Source organism: Mirounga leonina, unplaced genomic scaffold (genome assembly GCF_011800145.1).
Source record: "Mirounga leonina isolate KUSES-001 unplaced genomic scaffold, KU_Mleo_1.0 Mir_195, whole genome shotgun sequence".
In the NCBI taxonomy this organism is placed as follows: domain Eukaryota; kingdom Metazoa; phylum Chordata; class Mammalia; order Carnivora; family Phocidae; genus Mirounga; species Mirounga leonina.
Window position 1 is genome coordinate 9396090 of NW_023270490.1, and position 21893 is coordinate 9417982.

Below are 21893 nucleotides of genomic sequence, written 5' to 3' on the forward strand. Positions count from 1 at the left end.
TGCAGGATTGGGAGCGTTGGTGCATCCGGAGTCAGTGAGTGGGGACACAGGAGAGAGCTTCTCCCATAGTATTGTCATCCTCATTTATGGGCAAGGAGGTGGTGTCGGTCGGACACCAGGGAAACAGACACGCTAGGAGACAAATAAGGGATTTACTGCAAGGTGTGGGCATGGGTGACTGTGGGGCTGGCTAGGCAGGTCTGGAATCCGTGACGCGGGCCATCAGGAAAGGCTGGGAGCCTCAGACATGGGCAGAGGCCACTGTCCACAGGCGGAATTCCTTCTTCACCAGAGAGCCTGAGCCCAGCTCTCAAAGCCTTTCAACTGATTAGACCAGGCCCACCCAGAGCATCCAGGACAGTCTCTTTTCTGTAAAGTCACCTGATTGTGGACTGTAATCACATCTACAAAATACCTCCACCGTGGCACCTGGATGAGGGATTGAATGAACACCTGGGGACTGTTGCCTTGCCAGGTGGACGCTTCTCACTGAGCAAAAAGCAGTGAGAAGTTCACGAGCAGGTTTGTGGAGCTGATTTGTGGAGAAGTTAGAATCCCAGCCGAGGCCGGGTTCGGAGCCCAGATTTTTAACCACAACACGATTTTGCGTTTTCTGTCTTCACTTTTCTGCCTATTCTTCCCAGAGTCCAGCTGGACGAGCCTTCCAATAAAGGCCAGCATACGCACACCCTGTCCTTTTCCATGTCTGCACAGAGTTCTGTTGCTGGCCAACTGTTTTCTTTATCCAGCCCCTAAGTGGGCGTAAAGCCTCTGCCCTACATTTTGCTGTAACGCATCGGCGCCCGTGAGAGCACTTCAGAAACTTCCCACCTCGAGCTGGAATCGTTGGGTCAAAGGATACGGGCAGGCATTTATAATCTTGGTAGACGGCGCTGACGGTCCCACCAAAGGGGGGCGGAGGACTGTTGGTCTACACTCTGGCCAACACTGAGTTTCCCGCCGTGTGGCCCTCCGCCGTTCTGCGCGTGACACAGTGACCTGTGATCGTGGTTGTTACTTCAGTGGGACCTGGGGGGATGGTGGCTTTGGGCTCCACACGCTCACCACAGCGGCCACCGGTGCCCCCGGGAGACTTAGCGTGTCCCAGGACCCCTGGCTGAGTGGCCAGCCCTGCGGGAGGCGCTGACCCAGAGGCCGTGGCCGTGGGAAGTCAGGGGCAGGAAAGGGGCCAGGTGGATAAGGCCCCACCCCTGGGAGACGCGGGTCCCTAACAGGCCAGCTGCATGCCTCGTCCTGGGTGTGCAAGCACTGCCCCCATCTCCCCAGTGGTGGGCAGCAGGTGGGGGCGTGGGGGTGGCCTTGCCGGGCTTGGGCAGCGGCTAACCTCAGGCTGCGCCGCTGCTGGGTCAGACCCGTCCCTCGGGCTCCCATCCCTGGCACAGTCCTGCTGTCTTGCCTCCTCCCCACCTCTTCTCCCCCCACTCCCCCCCGCCTCCTTCAACTATGGACGCCTTGGCCTAGGGCTGGGTGCAGACCCCACAGCACAGGACAGTACCGACGTGGGATGACTGCAAGGACACGGGGCTCAGGTTTGGGGGAGCTGCTGTTCCCCATCGTGGGAGGCTCCACCCCCTCAGAGCCCGCAGCCTGTCCCTGCTTTCTGTGGCCTGGTCCTTGGGTCACCCCCTCAAGTGGCCTCGCCCCCCCGGCCCTCTCTCTCAGGCTGGCCCACGAGCCCCCGTGGGTCTGCTGCCCCGACAGCGCCCCGTGGGAGCTCCCCAAAGCCGGTGCGCAGCATGGGCCTGCGTGTGGCAGGAGGAATCCCCGCGGAATGACTGCAGGGACGCCGCCCCGCCGGGGGAATCCGTCCCAGGCAGGGATGCCAGCACGCCTTGGGGGCTCCAGGCTGGTGGAGCGGCAGGCGCGGCGTTCCCGGGAAGGAGCTCCCAGAATAGCCCGGCGGCCCGTGGGTGTGAAGCTGTCTGCTCGGCGGCTGAGGCTTCCCTTTCCAGAAAGGCACTCTGCCTCCTTGGAAGGAATCGGTTCTCAGTTCTTGCCTGGCACTGCGGTGACGTCAGCGGTGTTCGAACCTCGGCCATGGACGAAGTAGGGGTTTGGGGCTCCGGTACGAAGTGGGGCCAAGCATGAGGCTGGGCATGCTGTTTCTGACCCACGTCCCCCCCCCCGAGCCAGGCCTGCTGTCCCTCTGCGCCCCCAATGCCCTGCAGCCTGGGCGCCGTGTGGGAGCAGTTCGGGAACTGCCACAGCCCTGGGTCTGCCGTGTGCCAGGCCCTGGGCTCCGGGCTCTGGGCTGCTTCACTTCATTGGCAGCCCCGAGAGGCTGTGCGGTCGTCCTCCCGTTTTCAGGGGAGAAAAGTGCCGCTCAGAAGGCACAGAGCTGCAGGGTGGCGGGGTCGGGACCGAAGGTCTGGAGGGACCTGGGTCGAGATGCTCCCCCTTCACCTTGAAGCTGCTGCTGCGCCCCGAAGGGCTTCTCTAGGCGAGGAATCGGGTCGATGTACCGGGGTGGGGGGTTCCTCGGAAAGCCTGGTGAGGGCACAGCAGGTGTGGTGAGCGGGAGCCAAGGCCACAGGGGGTGTGGGCAGCCAGAGCATGCGAGGGCAAGCTGGACGGGGCCGGCAGTGCGGCAGCGAGCGGGGTGCGCGGCTGGGCCCCCGACACAAGCTGCACGGGGACAGGGCACAGGAGGAGGGAGGCGTGCGGGGCCGGTCGCTGAGTCCCAGCAGGGCCCCTTCCCGGGGGCTCCGCGCTCTGCAGAAGAAGGAGCCGTTTCCCCCAGGGAATCGGGCCAGTGAAGGGTGGGAAGGCTCAGCCCACAGAGCGTGGTTCCAGAGGCTTCTCTGGGGTTTCGTGAGCTGGTTGTGAGGACCTCAGTTTGGGGGTTCTGCGGTTTTTCTGGCAGAGGGTGCTCATCGGTGGGTGATAGGGTCTGAGGCAGAGGGTGGGCTGAGCGAGTCCCACGGGTGAGAGCGGGGCCGCGGGGACAGGCAGGGCGGTGTGAGCCAGAGGGCTGCGCTGAGCCTCGCTGTCTGTGGACGGGACAGCCCGACCCATAGAGCGGCTGCAGGTCAAAGAGGACGTACAGCAAGTGTGGTGAAGGTGGCCCTTTTTGGGGGTCAGGTGACCTGGAGTTTGACTCCTGTGACTCAGTTTCCCTGGCAAATGAGAGGTGGTGAGCACAGGAGCACATCACAGAGTTGGGTTTCACGGGCCTCATGGAAGCCTGGGGCCTCATGGTTCTGGAGAGAGGGGTACCAGTCGGACACTTCCCCAGACCCCCCCACACACCCCTCAGCAGCAGCAGGCTAGGGATGGGGCCCGTGCTCAGACCCCCTGGAGCGCAGGCCAGGGGTGGGGTCCGTGCTCAGACCCCCCGGAGTGGGGGTTGGGTGGGGTCCGCGCTCAGACCACCCGGAGTGCAGGCAGTGGGGAGGGGGTTCTGTGCTCAGACCCCCTGGAGTGGGGGTGGGGGTGGGGTCCGTGCTCAGACCCCCCGGAGTGGGGATGGGGGGGTGGGGAGGTGGGGTCTGTGCTCAGACCCCCGGAGCAGGGGTGGGGTGGTGGGGTGGGGTCCATGCTCAGACCCCCCGGAGCGGGGATGGGGGGGTGGGGAGGTGGGGTCGGTGCTCAGACCCCCCCAGAGTGCAGGCGGCGGGGGCGCGTGTGCAGGTGGCTCTTGTTCTCGGTGGCGCTGCCCACACACAGGTTCCTGTCCCCACCTCCCCGCCAGCCTCCTCTCCAGCCACCGCGCAGGGTCTGGCCCACGTCATGGCCTCTTGTCCTTGGACAGCTCTGGGGCCCTGGTCTCGGGTCTGGCCAAGCCCTGGGCAGGACCGCTGACCGGGCCCAGGAGGAGGAGAGCCGCGGGGACTGCCAGGCACCAGGGTGCCCACTCTGCCCACGCCATCCCTGGGGGTCAGGGGTGTGCACCCAAGTAGCCAAGTCTTCTTATATCCCAGGAAAGTCAGGAAACAGATATTTGAAAGTGAAACTCGCAATTGATTAACGTTCCTTCGTGTTGTTTCTTGAAGTATCCTGTGAGCCAAAAATGCACCTGCCTGCTGTATGTGGAGTGTGGAGCACTGATGGGACTGGTGGCCACGCTGCCCCCCGACCCCGATGGTGTGGGGCAGAGGAGCACCTGCACCTTCAGTCCACCTGGCCTTGCAGGGCTCCCTGGGCCTGGCCCCACGCTGGAGAAGGCTCTGGGCGGGTCCAGGCTGCAGGCAGAGGTGGGAGGCCAGGCATGGTGCCCTGGGACCAAAGCCAGGGTCACGGCCAGCTGTGGCCCGAGCTGTGCCTCCTGAGGTCAGACGGCACTGTGGTGACACCCCAACCTCAGTGGCCCCACCCAGCGCAGGTGTGCTCCGTCCATCGTGGTCAGGGCGAGCCTCCAGGGCAGCTGGCCTCACACGGAGGCGGGCCTGGGCCTCTCAGGTTGGAGGCTCTGCCGTCTGGGGTGAGGCCCAGGTGCCCGCGGAGGGGAGGGGAGCCCGCGGAAGTTCCCACACCTCTTCGAGGGCTCAGTCCAGACCCAGCATCTCTCCTCCCAGTCACTGCTGCAAACCATCCGCATAGCCCTGCCTGGCTGCAGGGAGCTGGAAAGTGTAGGGAGCCCCCCGACCCTGGTGAGCACTGGGGGTCCCTGCCCCCTGGCCCAGGGCAGCTGCTAGAGCCCACGGTCACGTGGACGGGGTGGGCGCTGTGTGATGGTGCAGCAGGGTCACCTCCTTGAAGGTGGCAGATGGTTGGGCCTCAGTCACCACCCTCTGCCTGTGTGGGTGCGAGCCTGGCACCAAGGGTCTGGTGGAGGAGGGGGTGAATGAGTGTCTGATGGAGGAGGGTGAGTGAGTGAGAGATGAGTGAATGATGGAGGAAGGCCTGTGAGTGTCTGATGGGGGAGGGAAGGAGTGCATCTGATGGAGGAAGGTATGAATGCATGTCTGATGGAGGAGGGGATGAGCGCGTGTCTGATGGGGGAGGGAGGCAGTGGGTCTGATGGAGGAAGGCATGAATGCGTGTCTGATGGAGGAGGGGATGAGCGAGTGTCTGATGGGGGAGGGAGGCAGTGGGTCTGATGGAGGAAGGCATGAATGCGTGTCTGATGGAGGAGGGGATGAGCGCGTGTCTGATGGGGGAGGGAGGCAGTGGGTCTGATGGAGGAAGGTATGAATGCGTGTCTGATGGAGGAGGGGATGAGCGAGTGTCTGATGGAGGAGGGAGTGAGTGTCTGATGGAGGCCTGTGTGTGTCTAATGCAGGGAGTATGAGTGAGTGTCTGATGGAGGAGCATTTCCTGGGGATCCTGGCCGGCACAGAGGCTGCCAGCAGGTTAGAGATTGCAGCTCCCTCGGTTGAGGCTGGAAGAGACCTGGCCTCAGCCCGCCGGGTGAGCACTGTAGATAGCAGTAACAATAGTGCCCCCTGTTTGTGTGCCAGCTCCTCCTCTTTAGTGTCCTCACCCCTCAGAACCCCGGGGGGCCACTGGGGCAGGTGACGGCTGGGGACCCGAGGCTTGGGTCGGGGAGAGCATTAGCAGGTGGCAGAGCTGAGGCCCGACTTCAGCCCCTGTGCCTATGTGGTGGCCCTCGGTGCTGGTGGGGACGGCGTGGAAACACGACCGTCTTGCGCAGAGCCAGAGCCTCGTGGACGGTGCGACTGCGTCCTTTGCTCTCGTGCAGCCCACGCGGGCATCCTGGTGGGCCACGCACCCTCCGCCTTCGCCTCCTCCGTCCTCTGTTGTTTCCCGTGTTCGCAGCACAGGGTCGGGTGTGGGGCATCTGTTCAGTGGACAGGCCCCGTGGGACCAGGGGCACGAGCTGGTGGCAGGGCCCTCATGGGGACCCGTGTGTGCATACGCTGTCCTGCGGGATCCCACACCCCTCACCTTGCCCTCGCTGGGTGCTCCAGACCTTCACCTCCCGTTCGAGCCCCCATGGCCTGTCAGCGCACTCGGGCCCCGGGCCGGTGCTGGTCTCCCCAGGTCTCCTGCGTGCACAGGCGGGGGCCAGGCCGGGAGGCGGGCAGGGGCCTCTCTCTACCCTGACACTCCCTTTTCCTGCCGCCCCCCCTTCCCCCCCGCAGCGCTGTAATTAGCTGCCACACTCCAGCTTTCTCTGTGGGAAGAGTCAGAAATAGAACGTGTCTTCCCCAGTGGCGCCTGCTCCTCACTCCTCGCTCGCTGGGGCGCGTTTCTGAATCGGGAGAGGGAGGAGCCTCCAGGAGGAGCTTGGGAACCCTCGGGGGCTGGAGTGCACCCACACCCTCCCTGAGGCCGCGGCCCCCCCAACCCCCCCAGCCCCCCCAGCCCAGCCACCTTGGGGCTGTGTCTGTGGGTCCTCTGAGAGCCCCTTGCCACCGAGGAAAGTGAAGGGGCTCCGGCATCACCCCCGCCCCGGGGCCGTGTAGGGAGAGGGGTCTCCGTGCTCTCATTTGTCGCCTGGTCTCACTGCATGTGGTCACAGGCGCCGGGCCCTGGGGTCTACGTGGGCGGTGAGACCTGATCACGTTTGCCTCTCTGGGCCTTCATGGTCTCCTCGCCATCTGTCTCTGACAGTAAGTGGGGTCGTTGTCACTCCTGCTTCTGGAAGCCTCACCCACGCAGAGAGCCGAGCCGAGTTCCAGGGAGCAAGTGGACAGAATGCTGTGGTTTATATATTTAGTCTAATGGGTACTACCTCGGAGTTCGCATTGTTCTTACTCCAGAGCCAGTACCTTCCCGGTGCCGTGAACGTTTCACAGGGCCCTCGGCCACTCGCCGGTCTGGAGCACCCGTCCTTCCTGTCCGACGGGGGTCCTGGCCCTGGGAAGGCCGGTGTCTCCTGTTGGTGGGTTCTGCCCTGTCCTTTCTTGGACAGCAGCCTGGAGGGGTCCAGAGAGAGCTTCCCAAGGCACACCTGATCTTGGCATCCCCTCAAGCCCACCCCACCCTTCCCTGCTTCAAACCATCGTATGCCTTCTCAGACTCCTGGAACGAATCCAGACTCCTCACCTGACTCCAGGTTGTGCCCCCACCCAGCTCTCCTGCCCCAGAGATGCTCACACACCTCCATTCAGTCTAAAGAGCATTTGCAGAATTCTTCCTGATCTCAGGACCTTTGCACTTGCTCTTCCTTCCCCTTCTCGCTTAGCAATCCCCACTTACCTGTTGGATCTCAACTCCAGGGGCACCTTCCAGGGAGCCAGCCCTGTCCACGTCAGCCCACCTACCCTAGGCTTCGTCCTCGTGCTGCATGATAACAGAGTGAGCATCTGTACCCCAGGAGAGCCTGCAAGCCCCGGCACAGGACTGGGTCCCACTTCTCACCACCCTGTCCCCAGGGCTCCTCGTGTCATGAGTGTTCCCAGAACATGTGATGAAGGAAGGTCGAGTGAACCCAAGGCAGAAGTTCACAGTCTCATGAAGTGGGATCCTGGGTACTGGATGGCCTCCTGGGTAGGGGTGAGTCTAGACTGAACTCTGGACACGCAGCACTGCCCTCAGGGCCTCCTCCTCTCCCGTCCCCGGTGATTGGGATCCTCTCTCCCGGAAAGAACCACACAGAGCGGCTCGGGTCCTCTGCTCCCGCCCGGGCTGTCTCTGCAGGGAGGGTCAGGGAGTGACGGTGCCTGCGCTTTGCTCACAGCGGTCCCTGACGGCGCTGCGTCCACCCAGAGGACTGCCCGTTCTAGCCGGGGCGGAGGTGGCCTGGGGGCCAGCTGTGCCGTCAGCCCGGCGGCATCTGGGAGGACCCCGCATTGCGGGGCAGGACCCGGCCCGCCTGCACGCGGCCCAGCGGCGTAGATCCTGGTGGCAAGCTGTCCACGCTTTTCAGAGACGCAGGAATTGGGTGACGGGCCTTTCTGGGCACTCCATCCGTGGCCAGTTGGCAGCTGACAGGTTGGGTTTTCTTGAGACGATTTTTGAGAGCTTACCCTGTGCCAAGCTAGCATTCACAGACACTCGGTGCATTACCTCATTCGGTTCTCACACTTCTGGGGAAGTCTGTGATGGGTTCTCATTTTGGAAGCGAAGACAGGCCTCCAGCAAGAAGAGGCTGGGGGGGGGGGAGGCATTGCCAGTGGGGATTCGGGATACTCCCCAGGTTTGAGGAAATCCATGGCCTCAGTCCTCAGGCATTGCTGGTCACCAGGCTCTGCCCTCTATAGATTTTCCACAACTCTGCCCAACGTTCCCTCTTCCACGAAGCCTGCCATGATCATTCCCCTGCCTCCATCTTCAGGCCCCATGTGTGAGCAATTAGGGGACACTGCGGCTAGAGAGGTGTGATCTTCCCGTGGCTGGCCTCCTCCTCGTGCGGGTCTCAGAGGAAAGGGGTCTCCCCGAAACCTTCCGCCCCTGCCCCCGCCTGGTTGCTCAGTCACATGCCCCGTCCTATTTCGTCCGTGGCATTACACTCCCTGGAATGGTTTTGTTCATTTTTATATGGTTTGTCTACCTTCCTCCTCAGACTCTGAGCTTTCCAGGGCAGGGGGAGCTGGTTCAGCGCCGGGTCCAGGGGCGTGGACCCGCCTGGCACAGAACCACTGCTCCCTGGTCCTTTGCTGAGGGAGTGAGTGAGGGGCATTGGGGATCTTTCGGTGAGGGTGAGGGAGCCTCTGTCCTGGAGCCAGATCTTGCGTGCCCCCCTCCCCCCTCCGGCCTGGGGCAGGTCAGGAGCCTTCGCCCCTGGGTCCCAGCCAGGCCTCCTGGAGGGGCAGGCTCAGGTCCCACCAGACATCAAGACAGCCTGGAAGCAGCCGTCCACAGAGCCAGCGGCACACAAAGCCCGGGACTGTGGGGTGCTCGGGGGGGGGGGGGGGGGGGGGTGGGCAGGGGAGCCCTGGGGACGCCCTCGGCTTTGTGCTGGGACAGGGATTATGAAGAGGAGACAAATATTTCTGGAGGCTGCATCCTCTTTGGGGCAACGTGTGGTGGCCCCAGATTCTGGGCGTTCACAGGCTCAGCCCTGTTGTCTCCGGTGGGGGCTAACGGGCCGGAAGTGGGACAGCTCCTGGCTCTGACCCAAGGGCAACAGTATCAGAGTTACAAGAATAACGAGCGCTTGGCACTAATTTTGGCTAATTATGCCTCTCTCTCCCGACAAGCCTTTTCTTTATTTTATGTATTTGTTTTTGGCTGGATCCTCCGACTCCTTCAACTGGAAACCCGGCTGGAAGGGCTGGTCCCCTGCCGGGACGGTGCGGGTGGGGCGGGGGAGGGGGGAGGGGAGGAGGGGGGGCGGGTGGGGCGCCCCTCCCTCCCTCCCTCCGCGGCTGGCTCTGCTGGCTGGGAGGCGGTGCTGCCTGTCACTCCCCCTGCCGAGGGCTGCCGGCGAGGCTGCTTGGGACAGGAGCGGGACAGGTGCTGCCCAGGCTGCGGGCGGCGGGCGGCGGTGGCGGAGCTCGGCCTGGGGGGCGTCCCACCGAGGGGGCTGCGATCGGCAGGTCTGGAAATGAGCCGCACATCCCGAGGTGGCAGGGGGTCCGCCCCAGGAGCTCCGTGACAGAGGGCGACCTCCGTCCTGTGCAGGATCTTACTGGATTGGCCAGCAAGAGGCTGTGGCCAGGGGACCCCGCCCCTCCTCCAGCTTTTGGGGACACAATCTTCGGGGGCGCGCCGGCCACCTCTGCCCCTGGCAGAGACCAGGCGGAATCTGCAGGCAGCCACCATGGTGCAAAATGTAATTCTAGTGTTTTTCCGCAGACGGCTGAGCCAAAGACCGGCCGTGGAGGAACTGGAGAGAAGAAACATCTTGAAACGTGAGTAGCTGGGGACCCCTGGCTCCTGCCTCAGGTGGGGAGGCTGGGGGACGGGTTCTGCCCTCACAGCCTGCTCTGCCGTCTGGACGCTCCCCGAGCCCTGTGAAGTCCGGCTGCAGAAGCAAGCCCTAAAGTTGATGCACTTGGAAATCTCCCCCTTTAAAATTAAGAGAGAAAAAGCTTTCCTTGGGGCGTAATTAAAGATATCCCTATTCTCGGGTTATTTAATTAGCCCTGTAGATCTAGGGGAAATGGCTCAGTATCCTCTTTGCATTCTGGGTTTGGAGCAGGTTTCCCTGGCAGTTTGGGAGGGGGTCCTGATGGGCGCAGAGACCACAGGCAAGGTGTGGACAGCGTCAGAAGCCCGAGGGCAGGAGCGCGTAGCCCTGGGGTGCTACGCGTAGGGCAGATGAAGCCAGCCGCTCCGAGGACCTGGAAACCCCAGGAAACCTGCCCTGGGGCTCACATCTGTGCCATTCCAGGACCGTCCATCTGGCTCCATGTGGCCTGGGTGTCCCCCAGCGGTCACAGTGCCCACAAACAACCTCCCCAGTACAGAGGACGCCATGGATGGTTTGGGGGGTGGTAAAACCCCTTCAAAAGTGTTTCTCGGAGAGTTCTCTGTCCGGCCAGCAGACTTTAGTTTTCAAAACATTTTCTACAAAAGGTGCCCTCGAAAGCCTGGATTTTTAAAGCATTTTCATTCTTTTTCCTCTTTACGTGATGAACACTACAGATATTCTGTGAGTTTGGTTTTTTATTCTGTGAGCTCTTCCCGAAGTTGGGGGAACACCCGAGCAGACGCTCTGCCAGAAAGCCGGTGGATGGCAGAGCCCCCTGCTGGTCCTGGCTGGTCCCCGTCCCCTCCCCCTGGCCCCTCTCCTGCCTGAGCGGATCCCTCCGTCAGGGACGGTGGGACATAATTCATCCTAAGGGAAGGGATTCCGTGTTTTTGTTGTCAGACTTAAGATGTGGCCCCTCCTCTTCTGTGTTGTGTAAACTTGGTCTTGTCTGAGGATTTAAAGAGAACCTTTTGTGGACTCTACCTGCTTGATCCAGGAGACAGAAGAGTCAAGCTGTTTCAGTCACCAAGTATTTGAATGTTTAAAAATTCCACCACTCATTTATAAAGCAATTTATAAATCACAGATGCCCCCAAAACGCAGCCCAGGAGTTGGAGGGCCGGCTGGAGCAGAGGGGTCTGCTGCCCCAGAGGGCGGCGGGGCTTCCCCGTGAGCCGGCTCGGCTCCGTGTGGCTCTTGGCCCCGCTCCTGGGGATGCCACGTCCCTGTGCCAGTAAGCGCCTCCAGTTGTATTAGTCTTTGCAAATAAACGTCAGAGCCTTAAAAACAGGACTGGTGCTTGGTGAATGGAGGTGCAGAGTGGATACCTGGGACTGATGCACTCATGTGCAGTGCACAGAAGGGGAGAGCGGGTTTCCTTCCTCTGGCCACGGCGGTCCCTTCCACACTCTTGAGCCACTCAGGTGCGTCCCTAGCTCAGGAGCATCTCAAGTGCCCCGAGTGGGAGTATCTGCGAATTTGCTTGCTAGTTCTCAGTGGGCAAATGTTCTGTTCTGTTCTGTGGAGCTGAGACTAGAGGAGCCGTGCGTGGTCCAGCGTAGAACAGCATCATCACAGGCCCCTGACACAGGCTTCAAGCCCTCCTGCTCTAGGGCCTTTTCTGCCTATCCTTAGAATGTTGTCACATCGTATCTGCTCATCTGCAAGTGGGGGCTCACAACTCACTGCGATCAGGTCTGACGGACACTCGGAACTCGGCTTGGGGGTCATTTGTGGATAAGACCGTGGCCCCTTTGCAGGCGACGACCTCAAACCCGATGCCCCCACGTTAGACCCACGCTGTGCCAGCCGCGGTACTCAGGGCTTGCTTGTGCACCTGCGCTGAATCCTTACAACAGAGCGGTGTGGTGTGGCACTGCCCTCCCCATTGGCCTGGTAAGGAAGCTAACTGAAGGAGTAATACAGCTTTTTGACGTGAATCTTGGCAAGGAGATAGAGCCAAAGGTTGCCCAGCTCCACGGGCTGTGTTCTAACCCCTGCATTAGAAGCAATAGTGCATCTCTGATGATTTACAGAAGACTTGAATGTGGCTTCCAAGCCGCTGGCTCTGTTTCTAGAACATCTGGGTATGGAGGCTGTGGTCATGGATCCCTTGGTTTGTATAAGGCACAGCGTTTTCTGGGTCTGGGAATCGAAGGTCCACAAACCCATAGCTAGGTGTTGCTCAGAGAGAACCCATGGGCTCAAGCTTTGGGGAAGGACTTTTTGGGGTTGGCGTCCAACAGAGCAGCTGCCCCAGAGGGGCCCCTGCTGGCCACCTCTCCAAGGCACCTGCAGCACTCGTGTGACCTTGGTAATGACACTGTTGGTGATTAAAGACAAAGATCTGGTTTTGTTTTTTCACATGGAGGCTGCACTTGGCCTTTGTCTGGGGCCTGTTTTTTAAGAAACCTGAAGAATTAGCGTCATGTCATCACTGAAATCCCTCATGGTTGGCCTTATATTGATACTTCCACAATTTTTTCTTGATTGTCTCATCAGCTTTCTGCAGAGAGCTTCCTCGTGTGGTTTCTCCTGCTTTATTACTTGGATTAGGAACCAGGAACATAAAAGGGCTTCATTTACTTTTTAAAACATTCAAATGCAAGATAAGTCTTTGTTTTAAAAAAAGTTACTGAAGAGTACCGTACATCTAACACCCGTGAACCCAATCCCCCAAATGCACAAGTGTGTGGAATGTTGTAAGTCAAGGCGGATGCTGTGGGATTATGTGAAGTGCAAGCAGCAGGGCCCCCCCTTTCTCAAACAAGCCGTGTTTCTAGGAGTCTGTGCCAGCAGATGAGCCTCCCTTCCCAGGAATGGAGCTTCCTACAGCCTGGGACCTGAGGCTTTATTTAGCAACTGAGAGCGCCAGAAATAGGACATCCATTATCTCGTATCCCAGGGCAAAGCCTGCATTTTACACCACGGCTCTGACTTCTCTATTTTTAGCTCCCGCGTGTAGGTATGAGCACAGCTTGAATGTTAATAGTCACAACTCAGCGGCAAAGCCGAGTTTAGTGAAGTACTGAGGCTCCCTTAAAAGGCTCTGCCATCTAAGTGAGCTCGCTCCTGCGGGAGAGAGTCAGCTGGGTGCATGGTATCTTTAGATGTGAAATATGCCCTGAAAGTATAAATTCCAGGCAAGCATATGTTGCCCAGAGTCTGGAGAAGGGTGTTCCTTATGTATGTTGGTTGGCTGAAAGTCTGTACGTATACCTACTAAGCAGAAGGCAAAAAAAAGCAGTGACAGTGTATTAATATTCATATATGATATTCATATGTGGTACATATTAGTAGTCACGGATGTGCACGTTTACTTACCCTACTAAAAGTATTTGTGCGAGTCATCTATACTCCTGGACGTAAATATACAGACAGAGGGTAGATATTTGGTTGGGGAGGAGGGAGGGAGCGAGGCCTGCTTCCTGTTTCTCCTGCAAGTAAATTTGCGCAGCTGAGTTTTTGTGCTGAGTCCGGCACAGAGAAAGCCGAGGAGAGGGGCTGGAACGTGGGCGAAGCTTCTCTTGGGGCCAGTGTTTCCATATGGCAGTGAGACCGCGGTCTGAGCATGGCCAGCCAAGTGGAGGAAGACCAGCCGTGACATGGGGTGTCCCTGATAGCCTGCCTCAGCCACCAGAAATGCAGAGGCCGGGAGCTCACTTCCCCGCCAAAAGGAGGAGAGTCTCAACCCGTTTTTCTTTCTTTTTTTTCTTTCTGTTTTAATCTTTCACAGAAAGGAATGATCAGACAGAGCAGGAAGAAAGAAGAGAAATCAAGCAAAGATTGACAAGAAAGGTACTATGATTTCAGTGTCTTATCCCTGGATCTTGAGGGACAGGTGACAGGTGCACTGGTGGGGGGAGGGGTGACGCAGGGCCTCACTGTGTCACTCAGTGACGTTTTCCTGGACGGCAGCGAATTCACTCCCCGGACGCTGGGAAGGTGGCGCCTCTGTCTGCCCCGGTGTTGCCCTTCGCGCTCCGGGTTGGGGGGGAAGCAGCTTGTGTGGCAGGTCGGGCCCAATGACATTTCCACGGATCCCCAGGGAGCTGGACGGTGACTGGGCATCACCTGAGATCTTCACACACAGCGTAGGAAGAGCATCCCTGGGTGTCAGCATTCGCTTACCTTTCGGGCTCCTTGGTACCTTCAGCTTGTCCAGAAGCTCCAATTGCAGAAGTTCTGTTGGCCTCCAGGGTTTGGTGTGGGACTCTCGGGGCGAAGGTGGGACCGGCCACGGCCAGCCTAGGTCGCAGCCCCGCGAGCCGGTCCGGTCTCCGCGCTCTGGAGCAAGGACGGGCAGGGGATCTCCCCCCGCCGGAGGTGAACAGCGTCCTTCCTGAGGCTGACTTAGGGGTACCGCTCCAGGCAGCATCCTCTCTCCCCGGACCTTTGATTTGGGCTCATCTCAGGGGAGTCGGGGCAAGTGTCTGCCGCCATCAGACGCGTCCCCTGAGTTTCCCCAGCAAGCTTAGCCCGAGCCTGGGCCGCGGCGCAGAATGTGCCGGGGGCTGGAATTCAGGTTACTTGTTGGCCTCAGCGGTGTGTCTCCCAGTTCCCGAGTGTCCGCGTTCCTGTAGACACGTGCTGTCCGCCCGAGTCCTCGAGGACGCTGGTGTGGCCGCGGGCGGCTCACGGGCCATCTCTGATTTCAGCTGAATCAGAGACCCACGGTGGATGAACTGCGGGACAGGAAGATTCTGATCCGATTCAGCGATTATGTGGAAGTGGCCAAAGCTCAGGACTATGACAGACGGGCAGACAAACCCTGGACGCGACTGTCCGCGGCCGACAAGGTACAGACGGCGCCACCGTGCCGGTCGGGGGTGGGGGGGGCGGCACCACGACGGGCCAGCGAGTTTGTTCCTGGACCCGGGGGCAGGCGGGGGTGGGTGCCGGCCGATGTTGAAATTGCAGCTGTGCTTTGCCCCGATGTCAGCTTCACAAAGGTGACCCGGGCTCATGGCTGTTGGCAGCTGGGGGACAGTTTTGCCCTTGGCAGTGTCTGGAGACATGTTTGGTGTCAGAAATGGGGGGTAGTGGGTGGAGCCCAGGGATGCCACTGAACGCCCCATGATGCACAGGACGGCCCCACCCCGGGATGAGCCAGTCCCCGGTGGCAGGAGTGTGGGAGCTGAGAAACTCCGGTGGAAAAGAGGCAGAGGCTGGAGCTTGAGCAGAGTCTGCTGCAGTGATGCGGGTGCAGGAGGCTGAGGCAGGCAGGAAGGCTCGGCAGTGTAGACAGAGGCGGCTCTGGATCTGTCCCCACCGCTCTGGTGTGCGGTGTCTCCGGGGGGCCTCCAGAGCAGCCTGAAGGGACTGGTGTGGGGCGTGGGGAGGGAGCAAGGAAGCGGCGGGTCCCAGAGGCTGTGGGGGAAGCGGGGGGCCGAGTGAGCCCTCCCCCAGCCTCGCTCTGCCCGGATGGAATCTCTGAATCCGGCCCGTCCAGCATTGCTTCATGTAAGGCCCAGAAAATCCCCGTGGGAGGCGGGCCTGTCCCGGGTCACGCGTGTGGACACGCTGAAATTCCCAACTCGAGCCTCTCCCTGTCCTCAGCCGGCCCGGGAGGGCTCCTCCGAGGGAGCGCAGGGTCCCTGTGGGCCGGGGACAGGTCTGGGGCGCTGCGATGCTGTTTGTCACGGAACACGGAGCCGTACCCCGTGCCCGAACGAGAACAGCTTCCCCATGAGCTCACTGCAGAATTCCGAGTCCACCCCAAGCCGAACTGGCCGCATTACTTTGCTGTTCCTGCTCCGTCAGGCGGCTCAGCGTGTGCTCGGTGCGGTGGTGGTGTCCCCCGGGGGTGCGGGCGGCCTCGCCAGCCTGTCCGGGACACGGCGGGGGACGGGCTGGGGACGACCGCAGCCGAGCTGAGAGGCTGTGCTGGGCCCACCCGTGTGTCTTCTTCTTCTGTAGAAATAGATTACAGCACGACGGACCTCGGCGAAGATTAGGAGCTACTGCTCGTCCACAACCTGGGTGCTGGCTTCCTGTGTTCATTTTTTAACGTCCCGTTCTTGAATTTCAGGCAGCCATTCGTAAGGAGCTCAACGAATACAAGAGTAACGAGATGGAGGTACACGCATCAAGCAAGCATCTGACAAGGTCGGTTTCTGTGCGTATGGCTTTCGTGGTACTTACCGCATGTTTCTTTAAAACGAAAGGAAAGACAAAGACCCGGGGTCCGGGTGAACGAATTCAGCGTCTCTGCCGGGAGCCGGACGGAGCACGCGGCTGCCGGCCGTGGCTTCGCAGGGGCGCGGGAAGGCGGGCTGCAGAGCCGCGTTACTGGGTCCGGGGCTTCAGGAGTTCGTGCGCAGTGAACGTGACCTGTCTGCCCGTCGGCCGCCCCTCCCGGAGTGTCCGGACCTCCCGTTTCAGAACCCCACCCGTCTGTGCCGACAGGAGGCCTCCAGGCCCCTTCCATTTACCCGGTCCCGTCTTCCCTGCATTTAGATTCGCATCTTTAACCCAAGCTGATGCTTCCCCCAGACTCAAATACTGGAGTCCCTACGGCGTGCCAGGGGTCATGCCAGGGGTCATGCCGGGCGTGGAGACAGCAGCGAGGCGTTAGGTAAAGGGGGCCCCCGCTCCGGGGAGCCTCTGTTGCGGTGGGGATACATGGGCCGTGTTCCAGCACCAAGCCGTCCTGTCCTCGTCGTGGGGAATGTGTGCTGTGGACGTGCTGTCCACAGATGCCGCGGGGCCTCCGGAGGGGGCGGCGGGGGAAAGACTGGCTTCCCGTGCTTATTGGGAGGGATGTTCTTTCCTCGGCCCTTTGTCACGTCTCCCTTGGCCTAGAGACGCTGAAGCCCCAGATACTGAGAAAATGGAAATCCTGAGTATGGATACTGCCTTAAACTAAAAGAGCAGATTCCTTTCCTTTTCTGGTTTGTCCCAAAGTGGCCACTGTGGTGGTGGTTTAGGAGACTAACTCTGTAAGGTCGGTGTGGCCGTGGGGCAGAGCCAGGTGTATGGGGTTCCATCCTCCAGGACGGTTTCGGGGTGAATATATTAAGGGAGGAAGAGGAGGTCGTAAGAGCAGGAGAAAATGATTGCAAATAAACAGTTTAAAAGTTGTTAAGGTTTCCCCCGTGACTGGCATATGTTTGGGCAGGAATAGATCATCTTAGTTTCGAGTATCCAAAACACTCAAAAATGTTTAGGAAATCAACATTGTCCAGTAAAACATTTAAAGCTACTTTTCATGTTTACCATGTTAAGAAGGATAGAATGGTTACATAGTGTTACGTGTGTTAATGTCAAAATATTGAATACGTTTTCCCATTACACATTATTTATTTATTTATTTTTAAAGATTTTATTTATTTATTTGACAGAGAGAGACACAGCGAGAGAGGGAACACAAGCAGGGGGAGTGGAAGAGGGAGAAGCAGGCTTCCCGCTGAGCAGGGAGCCCAATGCGGGGCTCGATCCCAGGACCCTGAGATCATGACCTGAGCCGAAGGCAGACGCTTAACGACTGAGCCACCCAGGTGCCCCCCCCATTACACATTATTAAGAGTTGTTTACTGGGGCGCCTGGGTGGCTCAGTCGGTTAAGCGACTGCCTTCGGCTCAGGTCATGGTCCTGGAGTCCCTGGATCGAGTCCCGCATCGGGCTCCCTGCTCGGCAGGGAGTCTGTTTCTCCCTCTGACCCTCCCCCCTCTCATTCTCTCTCTCTGTCTCATTCTCTCTCTCAAATAAACAAAAAATCTTAAAAAAAAAAAAAAAGAGTTGTTTACTGAAGATATACATCTTCTCTCATAAGTCCTTAATACCTTTCTTAGATGATAGAATTTTAAGAGCTGGCCCAATACTTGGACATCAGAAAATAATTCTTAAGGTCTTTATACCACATTTTAGCACTTAATATCAGTTTTTAAAAGAACAATATTTTTAGTCACCTGAGACTTTGGTAAATGTATTACATGTTACCACAAACACATTACCAACTTACAAAAACAAAACGGTAACTCTAATTTCCAAAAGTTTGTTTTATTAATCGATTCTTTACTTCTGATTTTCGCAAAGCCTTGGCCTTGCACACTTCAAGAGCTTAACCAGCAGCTTTCGGACTGAGTTTTAGGCAGAATTCAGCCTATCGTTCCTTTTGGGGTCCAGCGCAGGCCCGGGAGCCGGGAGCCCTCGGAGGCCTCCACTGCCTGAAGCAAAGAGGGCCCATCCTTCTGTTTTCCATCTTGGCTCTCTGAGCAACTTTCAATAGCCACACATTTATTTGTGGGAGGTTTTGACTATTTTAACTTAGGAATGTATGACCTTACACTCTTTGTCTTTTTATAATTCCTAGATTCCACAGGCCATAGAGATTTTCTTCTGAGAAGAATTTGTGTTTAATTTTTGATACCAACACTGAACATTCATCAGGGAACTTTCCTGAAGTTCGGCTCATGACTCCCTGCCTCGTCAGCGAGAGGAGCGGGCTCACTGAGGCAGGTGAAGTCTGGGCTGTGCTCATCTGTACGAGGGGAACCCAGAGTTCACCCTTCGCCCTCTGGTGTCTGCAGAGTGGAAACTGTTGGGCCCAGTGGAGACCCAGAGTCGCTCTCCCAGAAGAAAACGGTCATTTGCCTTTGAACCCGGTTTTACAGTTCTGCAGTAAAACAGAGGCCGGGGGACGTGCATGCGCGGGTGCACCTCCGGGCCTCTGACGCGGGACCTGCGGCGCAGCAGCGTTCGGGATTCTGTTGGAAAAGACATTTTTATTCTGATCACAGTTAATTTGAGAACTCTTTAAGTTCATGTTCCACAAAATTATTGACTGTATTATACTTTTCTTTTTTTTTTTTTTTATATAATGTCTAACAAAAAATACAGCTGCAACATTTTGATTCCTGTTAATTTTGTTCTTTAATTAAATGACTACTTATTGCAGGAAATGAACCTGGGTTTTACGTTTTTGGGGGGTTGGGAGGAGGGCGGAAATCTGTGAAATAAGTAGAGTTTTAGTCCTTTCAAGCCATCAGATCCAAACACATAAGAGAATTCCAACTTTTTGTGTGTTTTGTTTTGTAAATTCTGTTAGTACCTGTGGTTTGTGCCTTAGAAAATCAGATTAATTTAACTTCATGTATCATCGAGTAATGAACCCAGAGATAAGCAACAACTTGGTGGAAAACTCTACCACGATGAAAATTAGGCCGTCTTTGAGTATTTTTAGGTTCACATTTGCAAACATTATGGAAAACTCTGTTATAAGAGACAGAGGTTTAGATGGAGTGGAGATTACGAAGAGGACATTTACCCCAGCACAAAGGTAAAACTTAATGTTGGCACAAAGGGGGAAAATAAATTAAAAAAAAAAAAAAGTTCCCCGAAAGGTATTTTTACTTGGCCTTTGAATAAGCGTCCTCACAGGTGAGCCCGCCCGCCCGCCCGGTACGTGGTGAGGCAGGAAGCCCAGTGGCTGGGAGCCTGACTTTAGGAGCTTGCAGACCCTGTTGCTCAAATCCCAGCTCTGCGCTATTCACCAAGATACTTCTTTTCTCTCTAGGAAGATCATCTCTCCCAAAATATTGCTGTAACTTCTAAAGGAGATGAGCGCGACCAACACGTTCCACGCCTCCATAAACGTTAGCCGCTGGTGGGGCGGCCAGGAGCCCCTGGAGCTGGGGCACGTCCTCTGTGACTCCTCACTGCACACCCGCCTCACGGCTTTCCACGACCTTTCCTGCTCAACTTCTTTAAGACTGAAGTGGGTCAGGAGCCCATGGAAACTGCTCAACCCTTGTGGCAGCACTTTGTCCTGAGGGACTTGTGATCAAGCCTAGATGCTAGTGAACGTGGTGTCAGTTAGTTGAATTAGACTCTCTGGAAGAAATCCCCGTTATGGCGGGAAAGTTCCAAGTCTACCACTTCCTTGCTGTGCGGAACGGCATCACTTCTCTGAGCCTCCATTTCTTCGTCTATGAAATGAGATGATGTCTAAAGCTTTTCTATCTCGAAGCCAGTTAATTTTATAAGCATTTGTGTGTATGCTTATATATTGTATATTTAATATATACCTATAGTCTATTCATAACCCATTATTTGCGGCCAACCTCCAGAAAACTTTAATTTTTTTCCCTATTCTAAACTACATTTTAGCAGCTCCCTATTTTGTTTTATTCAGTTTAAAATATTAAGTGGGAGCCCAAATTATGTAAAAGTAAGATTTCAATCTCCTTCACATAGAGATATCAATGCACTTACTATGAAACAAAGAAAGGAAAAAGGTGCTTTTTTCGAAACCATGCTGGCCCCCAAGGCAGAAAGGAACGGTACTGCTTGGAAGATGGGCCCCTGGTTAGAGGTAACTTGGCAGATAGGACACATTTTCAGGGTTTTTGCCCAAGTAAAGTTCCATAACTAATGGATAAATAAAATTCAAAATGAAAATAAGGTACAGGAGACCCAGTGGAGGGTTTGGTTTGGTTCAGGCTTAAGGGTTCTAAGATATCATAAGACCAGAAGACATTTTCATTGCAACCAAAATTTTTAGCAACAGTATCTAACTTCTCTATTGTATTTTTATTAATCATAAACTATTCCTTTAAGTTGTGTTTCCATATTTGACGTTCTTACCCAGTATTACAGAAGTTGAGAGAGCAACTGAAACTGTGAATCAGGTATGTTCTCTCCGCACCTACTAGGTACACCGAATCCTGCCCTGAGGAAGGCTCTCTTGGGCATCTCGAATGTCCCTCACCCTAGTTGGAGGAACAAAATTAAAAAGCAGCTTTTAAATCTCATGGTATGGGTGATACATCTGCTTGTGTATATACATTTACATATGTTTTATAAATTTGAAGAGAAAGTGTATATACTTAAGAGCCTGAAGACTTAGAAAAAACCGATTCTGCTGCCTCCCTATTCAATAACAGTCACAACGTCTGAATTACCACAATTCTTCACCACCAAGAGTCATCAGGTTTTTATGCATTAACTTCACAAATCATTTGTTCTCATTTCCACAAAATAAACTATGATTAATTATTAAAGTAACAGTGAATATTAAGTCATTAAAGAAATTCTGTTTTTAAGGAGTTTAAAAGATTTAAAAACCGTAATTGATTATTTTATGAGAGGAAATTAAATCACTTCTAGAAGTATCAAGTTTTAACCTGGCATGATAGGGGGAATAGTATATTGTAAGTCTGTAAAAAGGATATTTTTAAACATGTCAAAAGGACTTTGAAATTATATTACATAAGTAATTTTTAGACAATTGAAATGGTTAAAAACTAAAAATAAAAACAATCTCCAAACCCCCAAAACCCTAACATCAAGAAGTCCATCTTGTGGAAATACATAGTAATTACAAGTCTAAATTTTAGAGGTGAAAAGCCCAAGTTTTAAGCTACATATCCACAGTTCTTTAATAGCAAGTTCAAGTCCAGAAATGTAAAATTCTATTATGTTGTTAAAATTATTAGTCTCACATGCTTCTAATCTAAACCCCATTCTTTTCCAGAGATTTTTTCCAGTTTTTCGTGTGAAAGAAACATCTGAGAAGATGCTCATAAGAAACTGAACATGTTGAGACTCGAACTGAACGTATGAAAATATTTTTAAACAGTGAATCACCATAAATTAATTTCTCTGTAAATGTATTGATGATGATATAAGAACGTATCACTAGTTCATTTTTTTTTTTTTTTAAGATTTTATTTATTTGACAGAGAGACAGCGAGAGAGGGAACACAAGCAGGGGGAGTGGGAGAGGGAGAAGCAGGCTTCCTGCTGAGCGGGGAGCCCGATGCGGGGCTCGATCCCTGGACCCTGGGATCATGACCTGAGCCAAAGGCAGATGCTTAACAACTGAGCCACCCAGGTGCCCCAACTAGTTCATGTTTAGACAATGTTAGAATGAACAACGGAAAAGCTACTAGTTACAAATTCCCACAGCTTCATGAAAACAGATTGGTATTTTATGTTTAGAGTAATAAAAAGTAACTTTTAAGTCTTTCAGCAGTTAAATCATTCCCTTTAAAGAAGATGAATAGGGAAATTCTAAAAATCACATTTTCTTGACAATAAGCTATGGTAAGAAAATCTGGAGATGGTGTACATGCTAATAATTCTTAGAGTTAAAAACCATGCTTTT

General features: G+C 55.7%; 1 protein-coding gene across 1 annotated transcript in view; it reads left to right on the forward strand.

The window, feature by feature from the left end:
- PHACTR3 (phosphatase and actin regulator 3) overlaps nt 1–18691 on the forward strand; it is a 205201-nt gene extending 186510 nt beyond the window's left edge. Inside the window, exons 9-13 of the mRNA XM_035025495.1 lie at nt 9667–9722; nt 13521–13582; nt 14443–14583; nt 15816–15892; nt 18099–18691. Coding sequence (XP_034881386.1) covers nt 9667–9722; nt 13521–13582; nt 14443–14583; nt 15816–15892; nt 18099–18114 — 352 coding nt within the window. The 3' untranslated portion in view covers nt 18115–18691. The remainder of the gene's footprint in view (nt 1–9666; nt 9723–13520; nt 13583–14442; nt 14584–15815; nt 15893–18098) is intronic.
- The last annotated feature ends 3202 nt before the right edge of the window (nt 18692–21893 follow it).